Below are 14,828 nucleotides of genomic sequence, written 5' to 3' on the forward strand. Positions count from 1 at the left end.
GAGTTGGTAGATTTCGTGATCGACAAAGTCAGTGTTGACGAACGAATCAGCGTTGGATGGCTAGGAGAGCACTAGTATGCTTGGTTCATCAGAATTGACACCGATGCTTGTATTTTCCTGCATTTGTTTCAGGACTTTTGATGATGTTCGTTCAATGGGAGAATATATTCCCGTTGACTATAGTGTCTGTGACGACTTTGTCAATCTCAAGATAAACCGCCGACTTGCTTTCTTGAAGGTGCTCGTAGGGATAAGGTGTGCATGCATATATTCATACATGATTGCATTTATAGGGCGTGAGTATATGTGCATATATATGAGCATCTGTGTCTAAAGTTGATGCCTCATCATCTACAGCTAAGAGCAGTGTATCAATTTTGCTGTCTCTAAGCCCACACTCAACTCTTAGAGGTAGCACCTATACGTTGCACTGCATCGGTTGCCTCTAATCAAGAAGACAAGAATAAAATAGAGACGTCTCTAACCTTGATGTTGCCTCCAATAATTAAATAAATCAGTTGGCCCCACTTATCAGTGAAAGTAAATCCTAGAGAGAGGTGGTTGATTGGATAAATGTGATGCTATTTGGCACACTTTTAATTTCGGCTAGGGTCCACCTTAGAGGCTACTTGATGTCTCCATACATTGTGATGTTTTTTCATTCGGTTAAGGGCAAGTCATGTGGGTCCTACCTTAAAGAAAAGGTTGTCTCTATAGTACATTTGTGATGCTCTAAATGAACATCGCCTAAATTTTGGCAGGCTTTGGGACGTGGCCTTCAACTACAACATACAGGACACATATGATGACTTCACCGACTACTTCTTAGAAACAAGCACCAACAATGATGCGAGGGTTTTTCTATAGTTGCCATGAAGATTTACGACGAAAGACCACAAATCCTTGATCGCATAACACTGAGACCAGGCGTTGATGTTAAGCTCCAATAGGTCAAGCCGAACCAGGATCATGTTCCAAACTCCCAAAGAATCCCAAACTTTCAAAATGATGTGAGACGACGACTCCATTGCTCTATGAAGTTGGAGTTTGCTACAATTTGGCCATCCCCGGCATCGCAATCGGTCGGTCATCCAAACCATACTTTAAATGACAAACATGGTGGACAATTTACACCTTGATAGCATGGAATTGCTCCGCCCCTCCGGGTTGAACATAGCCTTACTGTTGATCCCTTCAAACCGCATGAGATAAGCTCACTTGACAGGGTAATAAATACCTAAAGGGTGAAATTCTAAGCAATGTCATCTGTGACATCTTCGTGAAGCAAACGTCCGCAACAAACACTCAAAGGACATGTAACTGAATAAGGTGTTGCATCGTGATCTCCTCAGACTTGTCAATTTGTCGACCCACTCCATGCATCAATTACTAGTGTCCTTCACCAATGCAAACATGGGGCGTGCCAAAACTCCCCCCCCCCCCCCCCAATCCCGTGTCACTTAGCGTAATTGTAATTGTCGTGTAAGAAAGATCTACTATATCCGAGTTATTTCACGGGTTCCCCCAAACTAACAGTCCTCTCCAAATCATTCCATTTCCACCATGGCCACCCAAGTCGCAAGGCCCTCAAGACTTATCCGAGATCAAGAATTCCTAAACAGTCCAACTTAGTCGACGGCACGAGGTTAGCTAACCAAGAATTCTGATACCTGGAATTTCCCAATAATGTCTATACACGACTAATCCACTTAATCTACTGCGAAGCATAGACCCGACCGATGCCCAGTCCTGGATCGCGCCAAGCTGGCGCACAAAAGTCCCATGTTCCAGGCTATTTTAAGTCGTGCGCACGCACGCACGCATGCATACCTGCTCATAGCCAAGCAGAACACGGCGCGTCTGATTTCAGAAAACAAGCGGCGTGTTCGTAGCTACAAGTCCGAAAGTCCAACAAAAAATGATTTAGAAAACGAAGCAAAATAACGCTGATCTGATCTAACCGCGCCACGACAAGAAAGCAGTTCAAGTCGGGCTCGTGGTAGCCCGTCTAGTTCTACTGCCGTTTGATGGGTGAACGAATATTCTCCCTTTCGGTTCACTGGCTAGTTTGGCTGTGACCCGTGACTTGGATCGGAGTAATTGCCCGTCGGATCGGGTCGGGATTCTATCGATCGCACCGACCCGACCCAGCCCAGCCGCCGTCAAAGTCGCCCGGTCGTCGCCTGATCGGCACGCGCAGGCACAGCGGACAGCGCCACGTTAAACGGCTTGACTTTTAAGCGCCTACTACAGCTGCTAGGAGTGGTACGCCGCAACGATCTCGCTGCTCCCTCGCCGGACCGCCGCCGCAACGATCTCGTGGTGGAGGAAAAACACAAGAGGTTTCTTTTATTGAGAAGAATTAGGAAAAACACAAGAGCTTCTAAGCTATGGAGAAGAAAGAGACGCCGTGCTCTCATGGCGGGCTGGATTTCCGGAGGTGGCGGTGGCAAGAGCGCCACCGGCCCATTAGTTTTTTCTTTTGGATCGCGATGATAGGAAAAAAGATATGCATCTCCCAAGAATTTTGTAGAGTGCATATATAGAACACAAACAAAAGAAATATGGAGTAATGAAGAGAGAGAGAGAGAGAGAGAGAGAGAGAGAGAGAGAGAGAGAGAGAGAGAGAAGGACAAAAGGGTCGAGAAAGTGCATATTGGACTTCTCCAAAGAACACCAAATGAGGTACACGGATTATTATAATTTCTTTGTAATGGGATCATAGGAATAGACATGCCACGGAAAATGTGTCTTAGGTCTAGGTCCCAGGCTCCTTGGAGTCCTTCAATTTTTTTAACCGGAAACTTTATTTTATGCAATTCCAAAAAAAAACTGGAAATAAGTATATGTATACACATAGGTGTGTTGTATGAATTTCCAGCAATATATATTTTAGTACGTGGTGTGCACAAAAAAGAGAAATGCTTGTATAAATGTGGGCCTTCCTTTTGTTGTTTTTAGGCCAAGATTTTTTTTTCACATACACCACAAATCATCGTATTTACCCATGCAAAAAGAAACCATCGTATTATGTAATGAAACTTTACACACATGTAGAGAATATAAGTATCCATACCAACAAATTATTTTTTCATGAAACTTATCGATAGAATTTTCAGGTGTTTCAAAATTCCCGGATCCAAAATGCTGCTCTCCATGCCGCAGGGGCTATTAGTATTTTAAAGGAAAAAGATTTGTAACACATGTTTGTTACTAGCACCATCGATCCCTTTGGGCGTTGATTCCTTCCCTGGGGCCGTCATCCTGAATCCATCATCTGCTAGACTATCACAAGGTTTGTATGAATAGGTAGTGGTGACGATAGTGTAGGGTAAGTGAGGTTTTGATGTGTTCCTAATAGAACTCGAAGTAGTTTTGCGTTTGAAGCCTCTAGCTTAATTGCTCGCCGATGGTTGGTTCTTTTAGGAACAACCCCCTCTTCAACCAAAGAGTTTTGCCTTCTGTTTGAAGCTTGACTATGTTTTGCTCATTCACGATATCTATTTACAACTTTATTTATTACCGTGGGCTTGCATGTCTAGCTGGTATCCTCATTATTTCCCTTTTTTATTTCTTGTTTCATGTTGTTTAGCAATGTTCTTTTAGTCGGTTGAGTGTTTTATCATAGTACATTTCGATCCTTCCATCTAAAAAACTGGGCATGCATTCCACGTAAACCTGACAAGCCCAACCGTTCGATCTAAGCCACGACTAGGCGAGGGGCAACCCGCTTGATGGGTCTGGTAAAAACTTGACAGTTGGGCTACGATTTGGATGCATTTTTCCATCATAGCCCTAGCTTGGTACACCTATTATTACGGTTTCTTTATCTCAAAGCAAATACTCCCTTCGTCACGGTTTAGAAGGCGCGCTTGGAAATTCTCTAGGACCTAGGTGGTTATTTATTGATTGTGAGATGGGCTAAAAAATAGTATTCACACTACGCATGCATATAGAAATAGTATATCGGAGTACTAATTAGCTACTAGAAATAAATGCAATGCGCCCTAAATCTTGTCTATTGTGAAAACACACGCAAATTTAACGGTGTCTTCTAAACCGTGACGGAGGGAGTACAATAATTTATTTATCCGGACATGCCTAATAAATATTGTTGACACAAAAAAAGGACAATGTTTGGCCCTAGGTTGACATTACTCCATGCTTGTAAAATCCGCCCCGGAGAACGATGTTTATAGGCGAGGAGATGTTTAAGTGTTTTCATTCCGTCAAAATTTTAAATTAAATCCCACAACCCACCGAAACACTAAAGTTACCCCCTAGGAACTTCAATTGAAATTCCTTTATAAATTATACTAAAAGCATTTAATTCAGATAGTTTGTTCACCATCTGGTCTTCTCAATCCAAGCCACGGGTTTTAAAAAACCGACCACTAACCAGCCAAGATGCCGATTCGCCGGTTCAGTTTACATGTGGACGATGAAGCATTTCAAATGCCGTCTTCCAAAACAAAAACTAGAACACAAACGAGGCTAGCTGCACCTGCACAGCACGGAGCCAAATACCATTCTCCATCTCAAAACAAAAGCAAGTGTACAATTCAAACGTTCAACGGTCAACATTCAAACCCCAATCCCAAGGAACAAACGCTCCCCTCCCCAGTCAGTCTCCGCCCCGCCCCCGCCCCCGCCCGTCCTTTCTTTTTCCCTCCCTCCCTCTCGCCGTTCAAACAATCGCACGCACGCACGCACACGTTCGTTCAACATTGCCGTCCACAACCTATATAGCACGCCATTTTCACCTCGCCGCCCACCCAAAAGGCGGTCATCGGTCGTCAGCCGCCGTTCTCGTCGTCGATCGGCTCCGGCCCCGCGCCTGGTATCACGCCAGCGCGATCGCCGCTTTCTTCTACCGTCGATGGTCACGCCGCTGCCCCGCTTCCGCGCCCGGGGCTTCCGCGGCGCGGCGCGTGGCGCGCCGGCCGAGGTACCGCTCGCCGTCAGGCGGACGTGGCAGCAGCCGATGCTGGTCGCCGCCGCCGCCGAGCCGGAGCCTGCCGTGCCGACCCACTTCTTGTGCCCGATATCTCTTGATATGATGCGGGACCCCGTGACGGCGCCGACGGGGATCACGTACGACCGGGAGAGCGTGGAGGGGTGGCTGGAGCGCGGCCACGCCACGTGCCCCGTCACCGGCCGGCCGCTGCGGCTGGAGGAGCTCGTCCCTAACCACGCCACGAGGAGGGTGATCCAGGAGTGGTGCGTCGCCAACCGGGGGCTCGGGATAGAGCGCGTGCCCACTCCCCGCGTCCCGGTCTCCGCTTTCGACGCGTCCGAGCTTCTGGAGGCGGTGTGCGCGGCCGCGAGGCGCGGCGACGGGCCGAGGTGCCGGGAGCTGGTCGCGAGGGCCAGGGCGCTCGGGAAGGAGAGCGAGCGCAACCGCCGGTGCTTCGTGTCCGCCAGCGCCGCCCGCGCGCTCTCGTCGACGTATTGCCATCTTGCCGGCCAGCGGGTGGTGCCAGCGACGGCCCTAGAGGAGATCCTGGCGGCGATGGTCGTGTTCTTGCCTCTTGACGAGGAGTCCAGGCGCCACATTGCCTCCCCGGCGTCGCTGGGATCCGTCGTGTCTATCCTCTCCCACAGCGAGCCCCTAGCGCGGGTCAGCGCCGTCGTCGTTCTCCGCGAGATCGCCTCCTCATCCGACCGGCAGTGCCTCGAGGCGATGTCAAAGACCACCGGCATATACGCGGCGCTCGTCAAGCTCCTGGAGAAACCCGTCTCGCCCCAGGCCACCAAGGCGGCGCTGGTGACCGCGTACTACCTCGTCACGCACACCGAGCTCGCCGCGTCCTGCCTCGTCGACCTCGGCGCGGTGCGGCTCCTCCTCGAGCTGCTGGTGGACGCCGACAAGGGCGCGACGGAGAAGGCGCTGGCCCTGCTGGACGGCCTGCTCCTCACAAGCAAGGGCCGCGACGAGGCGTACGCGCAGGCGCTGGCCGTGCCGGTGATCGTGAAGAAGATGCAGCACGTGTCGGACATGGCGACGGAGTTCGCCGTGTCGGCGCTGTGGCGGCTGTGCAAGAACTCCCCGGCGGAGGGCGGCGGGTGCAAGGCCGAGGCGCTGCAGGTCGGCGCGTTCCAGAAGCTGCTCCTGCTGCTGCAGGTGGGCTGCGAGGGCGCCACCAAGGAGCGGGCCAGCGAGCTGCTCAGGATCCTCAATGGATCCAGGGACGGCGCCGAGTGCATCGACACGCTGGATTTCAAGGCGCTCAAGAGACCCTTCTGAGTGTGCATATTGGAACTTGGCTACGATCGATGTGGATAGAAACCATGCAGACACAATTAGGTTTAGATTCTCTCTCTCTCTTTTTGGAAGAACTACTGTGCTCAAGGGGGGGTATTTTTGGAACCTGGGAATGTACGGTTCCACTCAAATTTAGCAAAAAATGACATCTACAAGTTGTGAAAAATATGTGAAAAGAATCATCCATGCAACAGGTAGAAAGTTGAGCTTGCCCCCCCCCCCCCCCCCCCCCCCAAAAAAAAACTTGAACTTGGCCCCCCCAAAAAACTTGAACTTGGTGGATGTTGGCAAAACAAAAGCACACATGACAATTGGCAAACTGTGCAGTAAAATACAAAAAGTGCAAAACCCTTTGTGCTTATATACTACATAATTTATTTATTGTGAATAAATCATAAAATATTTTTGCATACTTCAAAATGGTCATATTTCTAGAAATTTCCATGGACATGTTTCAATTTATTTTCCTGTATATATGATTTTTTGAAACTTGAAACATGCAATTTTTTTAGTTTATGAAACAAGATCATATATATAATTGTTGATACCACGATTTTTTTTACTGAAAATACAATGTCCTTGCTATCGTCCATTATCATCTTCCAGCCAAACCAAATTACAGGCATATAAGATCATGGATGTAAATGGGGTAAAAAATTTAGGCTCACCACTAAACATACGCTTGAGGAGTTTTTTGGGTGCCAACAAAGTTCTCCTTCCCGTCTCAAAAAAAAAAGTTCTCCTTCCTGTTCTCTTGACTTAGATACCAGCCTAAGGAGTTAGGGTTTTGGAACAGGTGGTGGTCAAAGACTCATGATAACTAGATGAGAAAGGTGGATGGCGGCTTGTTGTTGAACGATGGATGGACTAGGAGTTGAGCGACGGTGACGAAGGTGTCGGGTTAGGATCTTGGAGCAATGGATGTACTTCCTCCGGTCATTTTTACTCCATGTATTAGATTTGTGTCAAGTCAAACTTTGCAAAGTTTGACCAAATTTATATTAAAAGATATCAACATCTACAATACTGAATATATAAACTATGAAACTGCATTTCAAAATGAATCTATCATATTGATTTGATATTGTGAATGTTGACATTTTTTTCTATAAGTTTGGTCAAAGTAGAGATAATTTGATATTGGATAAAACTTATATGCAGACTAAAAAAACCGGAAGGAGTAAATCTCCTAGCCGCAAAATCAAGATATGGTGTGGGTGTGTGCGCGCGCGTGGTGTGTGGGGTGGTGGTAAATGTTAGCCATCCAAATGGGAAGAGTGGACAGAAATGGTGGCTCTACATGATTCTTCTTTTGGGGAACCAAACCAAATAATATATGTCCTCATATTATTTAACTCTTTTAATTTTTTTGCAGGTTATATAGAGGGCCACTGCTTGAATCTTTATGTGGTCATTACTCACTCTTCCGAAAGTCTGGGAGCTTTTGACTATTCGGTGTATCCGATGGAAGATGGTAGCACGGAGTATTTACAACTGGTTTGGATAGCGGCCTAATTAATGCAAGGTGTTTAGTCATCTCTTTCTATTTTTGCCGGTTGTGGTAATTTTTATCTTCATTTCATTTTAGCTCCGTGTGAGCTTGTAAAGAACCGCAGACCTTTTGAAATTTTTGTTTAATAATACAGTTGCATGCATCAGTTTGATGCAGAAGCCGGGGGTGACCCTCCATTTCAAAGAAAAGATTAATTGCATCGTCCAAAATACTCTAGAGAAACACTAGCACTTAGTTTTCGCTCAGTTTTCCTTATTAACCGATCAATTCTCTTGTTCATATGAAAAATGTAGAGCTCTTATCGGTTGCTTGAGAAAATAAACACTCGCACAACGGCCATTAGTTGCTAAAGTGAACTAAAGAAATACCAATTCATCTACATTTGCTCATATCTGAACCGTTTGTGACAGTATATGATATGCCCCCAAAGTGAACAGAGATCACCGTCAGTCGCGATTGAAAATCTTTATTGTAATAGTAAAAGTGAATGAAAATACTTAGGAGGTGTTTGGTTCAGGGACTTTTTAGTCCGAGAGACTAGAAAAAGTCCCTAAAAAGTCCCTAGGAACCAAACGGGAGTGACTTTTTCTACACGGACTAGAAAAGAGACTCTACTGAAGAGTCTTTTTTGATTAGTCCCTGGGACTAGAAAAAGTCCTAGGACTTCTGAACCAAACACCCCCTTAGGCCAACTTCACCGCGCGACCCTATCCTGTCTGGCCCCGTCCGTTTGGGGTAAAACGGACAAAGAAGACGGCCCAGCGCGCGACGGTCCGGACCCATCCTGTCCGTTTTGTGTCCGGGCCGACCCATTTCGAGCGCAAACTTGCGCCGGGTTTGGCTCGCGGCGGACACCAAACGGACGCGCGCTCGTCCGCGTCGGGGCCGCGCGGCAGGCGGCCACCTACCTCCCACCCGCCCACATCAATGCGCACGAGCGGGCGGCCCCACCTGTCATCCGCACGTCGAACGGTCGTCGTCCTTCTTTAAGTGGGAAGCATGGACGGGTCGTCGTCCACACTGCCCCACGCCACCCCGCGGCCTTCTCGAAACCCGACAGCGCCGAAACCCTAGCCGAAGCCCTCGAGCTCGCTGGCCGCCCACCTCGCCATGGGGTTCTGGAACGGCAAGGGCAAGCACGACCGTGAGGCCGGCTCCTCCTCGGGGCGCTGCCGCGGCTCCGTGAAGAAGGAGGAGCCCGCGTCACCGCCGCGCTCCTCCCGTCGAGCCCCCATCCCGGCCCCCTTCACCATCAACCCTAGGCCCGCCGGCGAGCGCGACCGGCAGTACCTCGCTACGGACGTGTGCCGGAGGTACTGGGAGACGAGGACGCCGGTCCCGTGGAGTGACGTCCACCTCCCCAACGGATGGCACCTCAGCGCCGACCGGGTCCCGATCCCTCCTGTGCCGGCGAGCGGCCGCGCGCGCCGCGATGAGATCGAGCGCTGCCGCCGCCTCCTCCTGGACGACCTGTTCTACGACGACAGGTATGGCCCGGATTCCGACCTCTGGGACACATGGCTCCAGGACGAACACGACACGCGCCACGCGTCATACTTCGCCGGCACAGTGTCGGGGCCGCGGCGGCCACGTCGAGAGGTGCGTGGGCGTACGCGCGTGCGCGGTGACGAAGGAATGTACCTAGGATAGGGTCACGGACCTGTCCTAACTGCCCTACCCAAGGACACCTTTAGAATAAATCACCTTTCAATCGACTTGGAGGTGTTCCACTCGACAGACTCGAAGACATTCGACCAAGAAGCAATTACTCGACCAAGATCCAACCACTCGATAGCCAGGAGACCTAAAGTCACTCCGCATGCTAACGGTCGGTCATTAAGTAGCCTTTATGGTCATCATAACACTTTATTACTAGCGTTATCAGTAACGCCCTGCCTTAATGTACATTGAACCCTTCGTAACATGGGCTGGCCGGGGTCCTGGTGCACTCTATATAAGCCACCCCCTCCTCCGAGACAAGGGTTTGCACCTCTGTAACTCATACACACATAATCCAGTCGACCGCCTCCGGGCTCCGAGACATAGGGCTTTTACTTCCTCCGAGAAAGGCCTGAACTCGTAAACCTTGTGTCCTTACAACCTCTCCATAGCTAAGACCTCGCCTCTCCATACTTACCCCCCTACATTGCTGTCAGACTTAGAACCACGACAGTTGGCGCCCACCTTGGGGCAGGTGTTTTAGCATTTGTGTTTTAGCATTTTGTTGGAGGAGTTGCGATCTTTTCCGACCCGAATCATCATGGTTTTCGACGGAGTTTTGGTGGAGGGCCGCGAGATTCGTCTCGGCGCGCTCACGTTTATCGCCGACGACTCCGCCTGGCTTCAGGAGACTCCGCTTGACGTGGACGCGCTCCCTGTCCATGGGGCAACGCACTTTAGCGCGTGCGTCCGCGGCATTCTCCTGCGGCAACCGTCGACCTCCTACCGGTCGGCTCCTATGCTGTCCTCCCTCCCTGTTTCCCGCCGGCGCAAGCGCTCTGGTCGGTCGAGACTTCAGCGGTGGGTGAGACACGCGGTGGCCCGTCAGTCGGCCACCCCTCAAGTCGTGGCGATCGAGCCTGACGAATCCCTCTACGGCCTGTTCGACCTGTCGACTGGCTCCGGAGAGACTGCATCTGAGTGCGACAGCAGCGATCCGACGGCGGAGGTTCTGATGGTCGATGGGCCGCCCAGTCCCCCCGGTTTTACCCGCACCGACGGAGGCGCGGGAGAAGGCGACCCGTTGTGTCCCCATGAGGAGTATCTTCCCGAGCCTCTCACGTCGCTGCAGAGAGAAGAACTTCGCCGCCGGAACATGGATGCGCTGCACACTCCTATCATTGGAGAAACCCCCGAGGCTCGTGCCTTGGAGGACGCGCGCCTGGCAAACTTGGCCGAGCGCACTCGACTGGAGAACCTCCAGCGAGCACTCAACGAGCGTGCGCGACAACGGGTTCCCAAATCCAGTCGACGTCAGCTCTTCCCGCCCCCGCAGGTATATCGGACTCCGATTCAGAATTTAGCAGCTGCGGCCTGCATAGCGGAGTCGATTCAGCCTTCCCAGTCGGAGGCTGGCAGAGGCTTGCTGCAGATCAGAGCGTTACTCCGAGCAGCAGGAGATCAGAATTCTACTGTTTCTCAATCGCGGAACAGAATTCACAGCAGATCCGTTACCGCGGACACAGTCCAGTCGGCTCACAGCCCGAGATCGCCCCCGAGCGTGAGGGACGTGGAGACCGGCGTGACCAGTATGGGAACCATGAGCAGTATGATCACCGAGTCGATCGTGGCGGTCGACGTCGAGTGCCCACGCCTCCCCCGCAGAGCGGGTCGTATGTGCCTCGCCAGCAGGACGACAGGCGCCCTCACAGTGATGGGCGAAGGATTCCAGTCGACCCCAGAGGGCCAGGCTTTGACGCGAGATCCATCCTCGTCCAAGGTCTGGTCGACAGGAACAGGGCTCACCGAGAGGGCCACGACAGAGACGCGCCCGCCAGCAGCAGAGTACATGTTTCGGGGCCAGAGTGCTTTAGTAGAGCCATCAGGGCTACTGTTATTCCTCCCAATTTTAGGTTGGCGACTGGAGTCAGTAAGTTCACTGGCGAGTCCAAGCCCGATACTTGGCTTGAGGACTACCGAGTGGCCGTCCAGATTGGCGGCGGCAATGATGAAGTGGCCATGAAGCACCTGCCTCTCATGTTGGAGGGCTCGGCGAGAGCGTGGCTAAACCAGTTAGCACCTACCAGCATTTACACTTGGGAAGATCTCTCCCGAGTGTTCGTCACCACGTTTGAAGGCACATGCAAGCGACCGGCAGGACTGACGGAACTGCGGTCCTGTGTGCAAAAGCCGAATGAAACTTTGAAGGATTACATCCAGATATGGATCACGTTACATCACTCAGTGGAGAATGTGCCTGACCACCAAGCAGTTTGTGCCTTCAAGGAAGGCGTCAAGTACAGAGAACTGAATTTGAAATTTGGTCAAACCGGAGATATGTCCCTGAATCGGATGATGGAGATTGCCACCAAGTACGCCAATGGTGAAGATGAGGATCGACTCAGGAGTGGCAACCTCAAGTCAGTCGTCCAAGAAACCGGAGGCAATTCCAATCGGAAGCAGAAGCGGAAGGCCAAGCCAGCAGCTCCTGGGGAAGCTTTAGCTTTGGCCCAAGGAAAGTCTAAAGGGAAACCTAAAGGGCCTTGGAACCCCCAAAAGCTTAAAGACCAGGAGGGAAATGATGTGTTGGACTTACCATGTCTCGTCCACACGAAGAAAGATGAATAAGGTAATTTTATTTACCCAAAACATACCACTCGGTAGTGTCGACTCTTGATCCAGCAGTTCCAGGGCAAGCAGCCCAAGGGTAAGGAAAAGGATCAGACAAGGTCGAGGACAAAGAGGACAGTGATGACGGATACCCTCAAGTCAATTCCACCCTGATGATTTTTGCTGATGTTGAGAGCAAAAGTCGACTGAGAGTTATTAACCGAGAGGTGAATATGGTCGCTCCGGCGACACCTAGTTACCTGAAATGGTCTTAGACTGCCATAACATTCGACCAGTCCGACTACCCAACGCACATCGCCACCCCTGGGAGGCAGGCTTTGGTGGTCGACCCAGTTGTTGAAGGCACTCGACTGACCAAAGTCCTGATGGATGGTGGCAGTGGTTTGAATATATTATACGCTGAGACATTGAAGGGGATGGGCATTTCGATGTCCAGACTCAGTGCCAGCAACATGAGTTTCCATGGAGTCATTCCTGGGAAGAAGGCTGAATCACTCGGCCAGATTGCTCTTGATGTGGTTTTCGGCGATTCCAAGAATTACCGCAAAGAAAAGTTGACATTTGAAGTTGTAGACTTCCAGAGTGCTTATCACGCTATTTTAGGCAGGCCGACTTATGCACGCTTCATGGCCCGACCATGTTACGTGTATCTCAAATTGAAGATGCCTGGCCCCAAAGGTGTGATCACCATTACGGGAAATCGGAAGAAAGCGGAAGAATGTTTTCAGAAGGGTTCGAAGATCGCTGACGCACAGATGGCAGTGGTGGAGTTGCAGGAATACCAGAAGACTGCAGACCCGAGTGATCTGTTGCGAGCCAAGAAGCCCGCTACAGAGTCAGCTTTCCAGTCGACTGGCGACACGAAGACAGCTCACATCCACCCGACCGACCCCAGCGCCGCCCGACTCATATCTCGACAACACTCGACTCCAAATAGGAAGAAGCGCTCGTCCAGTTCCTCCGTGAGAACTGGGACATCTTCACATGGAAGCCTTCTGACATGCCTGGTGTTCCCAGGGAGCTGGCTGAGCATCGCCTGAGAGTCGACTCAAAAGTAAAACCTGTCAAGGAACATCTTCGACGGTCCGCCATCCAAAAGAGAAAAGCTATTGGCGAAGAGGTGGCTCGACTCTTAGCAGCGGAGTTCATCCGAGAAATCTACCACTCCGAGTGGCTCGCCAACGTTGTCATGGTCCCCAAGAAGGACAAGTCACTTTGCTGTGCATCGACTTTAAACATATCAATCGGGCCTGCCCGAAAGATCATTTTCCTCTCCCCCGCATCGACCAGATAGTCAACTCGACTGCGGGATGTGAGCGACTGTCTTTCTTAGACGCCTATTTCGGGTACCATCAGATCCGTCTGTATGGACCTGACGAGATCAAGACAGCTTTCATCACTCCATTCGGGTGCTTATGTTATGTTACCATGCCATTCGGCCTCAAGAATGCCGGAGCCACATTCATGAGGATGATTCAGAAGTGTTTTCTCACTCAAATCAGTCGGAACATGGAAGCATACATGGATGATATTGTGGTCAAGTCACAAAAGGGTTCCGACCTACTGACTGACCTTGCTGAAACCTTTGCGAATCTCAGGAGGTATGATATCAAGCTTAATCCATCAAAGTGTACATTCGGAGTCCCTGGCGGAAAGTTACTCGGCTTTCTCGTTTCTGAACGGGGAATCGACGCCAATCCAGAAAAAGTTGGCACTATACTCCGAATGAAAAGACCTGTGCGAGTGCACGACGTCCAGAAGCTTACTGGTTGTTTGGCCGCCCTAAGTCGATTCATATCTCGTCTCGGTGAAAAGGCATTACCTCTTTACGGATTGATGAAGAAGTCCGACAAGTTCGAGTGGACTCCTGAAGCTGATGCAGCATTTGTAGAGCTCAAAGCTCTGCTCTCCACCCAGCCGGAGCTTGCTGCCCCAATCAGCAAAGAGCCTTTGCTACTTTACATTGCAGCCACAGGACAAGTCGTCAGTACGGTACTTACGGTCGAGCGGGAAGAAGAAGGGAAAACCTTCAAAGTTCAGCGCCCAGTATATTATATTTCTGAAGTCTTGACCCCATCGAAGCAGAGATATCCTCACTATCAGAAGCTTGTGTATGGGATTTATATGACCACTAAGAAAGTTGCTCACTACTTATCTGATCATTCCATTACAGTCATCAGCGACGCTCCATTATTAGAGATCCTGCATAACAGGGATGCAACTGGTCGAGTGGCAAAATGGGCGATTGAACTCCTTCCCCTTGATATCAAGTTTGAGGCAAAGAAAGCTATCAAGTCCCAAGCAATCGCAGATTTCGTCGCCGAGTGGATTGAACAGCAGCTGCCGACTCAGATTCACTCGGAGCATTGGACTATGTTTTTCGACGGCTCCAATATGCTGAGTGGTTCCGGTGCCGGAGTGGTGTTGGTCTCCCCCAGAGGAGATAAAAACTCAGATATGTTCTTCAAATCCATTTTGATTCCTCCAATAACGAGGCAGAATATGAAGCACTTTTATATGGGTTGCGCATGGCCATCTCACTCGGCGTCCGTCGCCTCATGGTCTATGGCGACTCAGGTTTGGTGGTTAATCAGGTAATGAAGGAATGGGATGTCAGAAGTCCAGCCATGACTGGTTATTGCAACGCAGTGAGAAAGCTGGAGAAGAAATTCGAGGGGTTAGAGCTTCATCACATACCCTGACTGAAAAATCAAGCAGCTGATGATTTGGCAAAAATAGATTCCACAAGAGAAGCCATTC

General features: G+C 50.3%; 1 protein-coding gene across 1 annotated transcript; it reads left to right on the forward strand.

Annotated features, from left to right (window-relative positions):
- The first annotated feature begins 4,704 nt into the window (after positions 1-4,704).
- Positions 4,705-6,451, forward strand: LOC123130994 (U-box domain-containing protein 21). Its single transcript, XM_044550774.1, has one exon. It carries the CDS (start codon positions 4,880-4,882, stop codon positions 6,245-6,247), a length of 1,368 nt encoding a protein of 455 aa, XP_044406709.1. The 5' UTR covers positions 4,705-4,879; the 3' UTR covers positions 6,248-6,451.
- The last annotated feature ends 8,377 nt before the right edge of the window (positions 6,452-14,828 follow it).

Source organism: Triticum aestivum, chromosome 6A, assembly GCF_018294505.1.
Source record: "Triticum aestivum cultivar Chinese Spring chromosome 6A, IWGSC CS RefSeq v2.1, whole genome shotgun sequence".
NCBI lineage: Eukaryota > Viridiplantae > Streptophyta > Magnoliopsida > Poales > Poaceae > Triticum > Triticum aestivum.

Excerpts from the sequence above, each read along its gene's own strand:
- LOC123130994 (XM_044550774.1), top strand. The coding sequence starts at position 4,880 with ATGGTCACGCCGCTGCCCCGCTTCCGCGCCCGGGGCTTCCGCGGCGCG.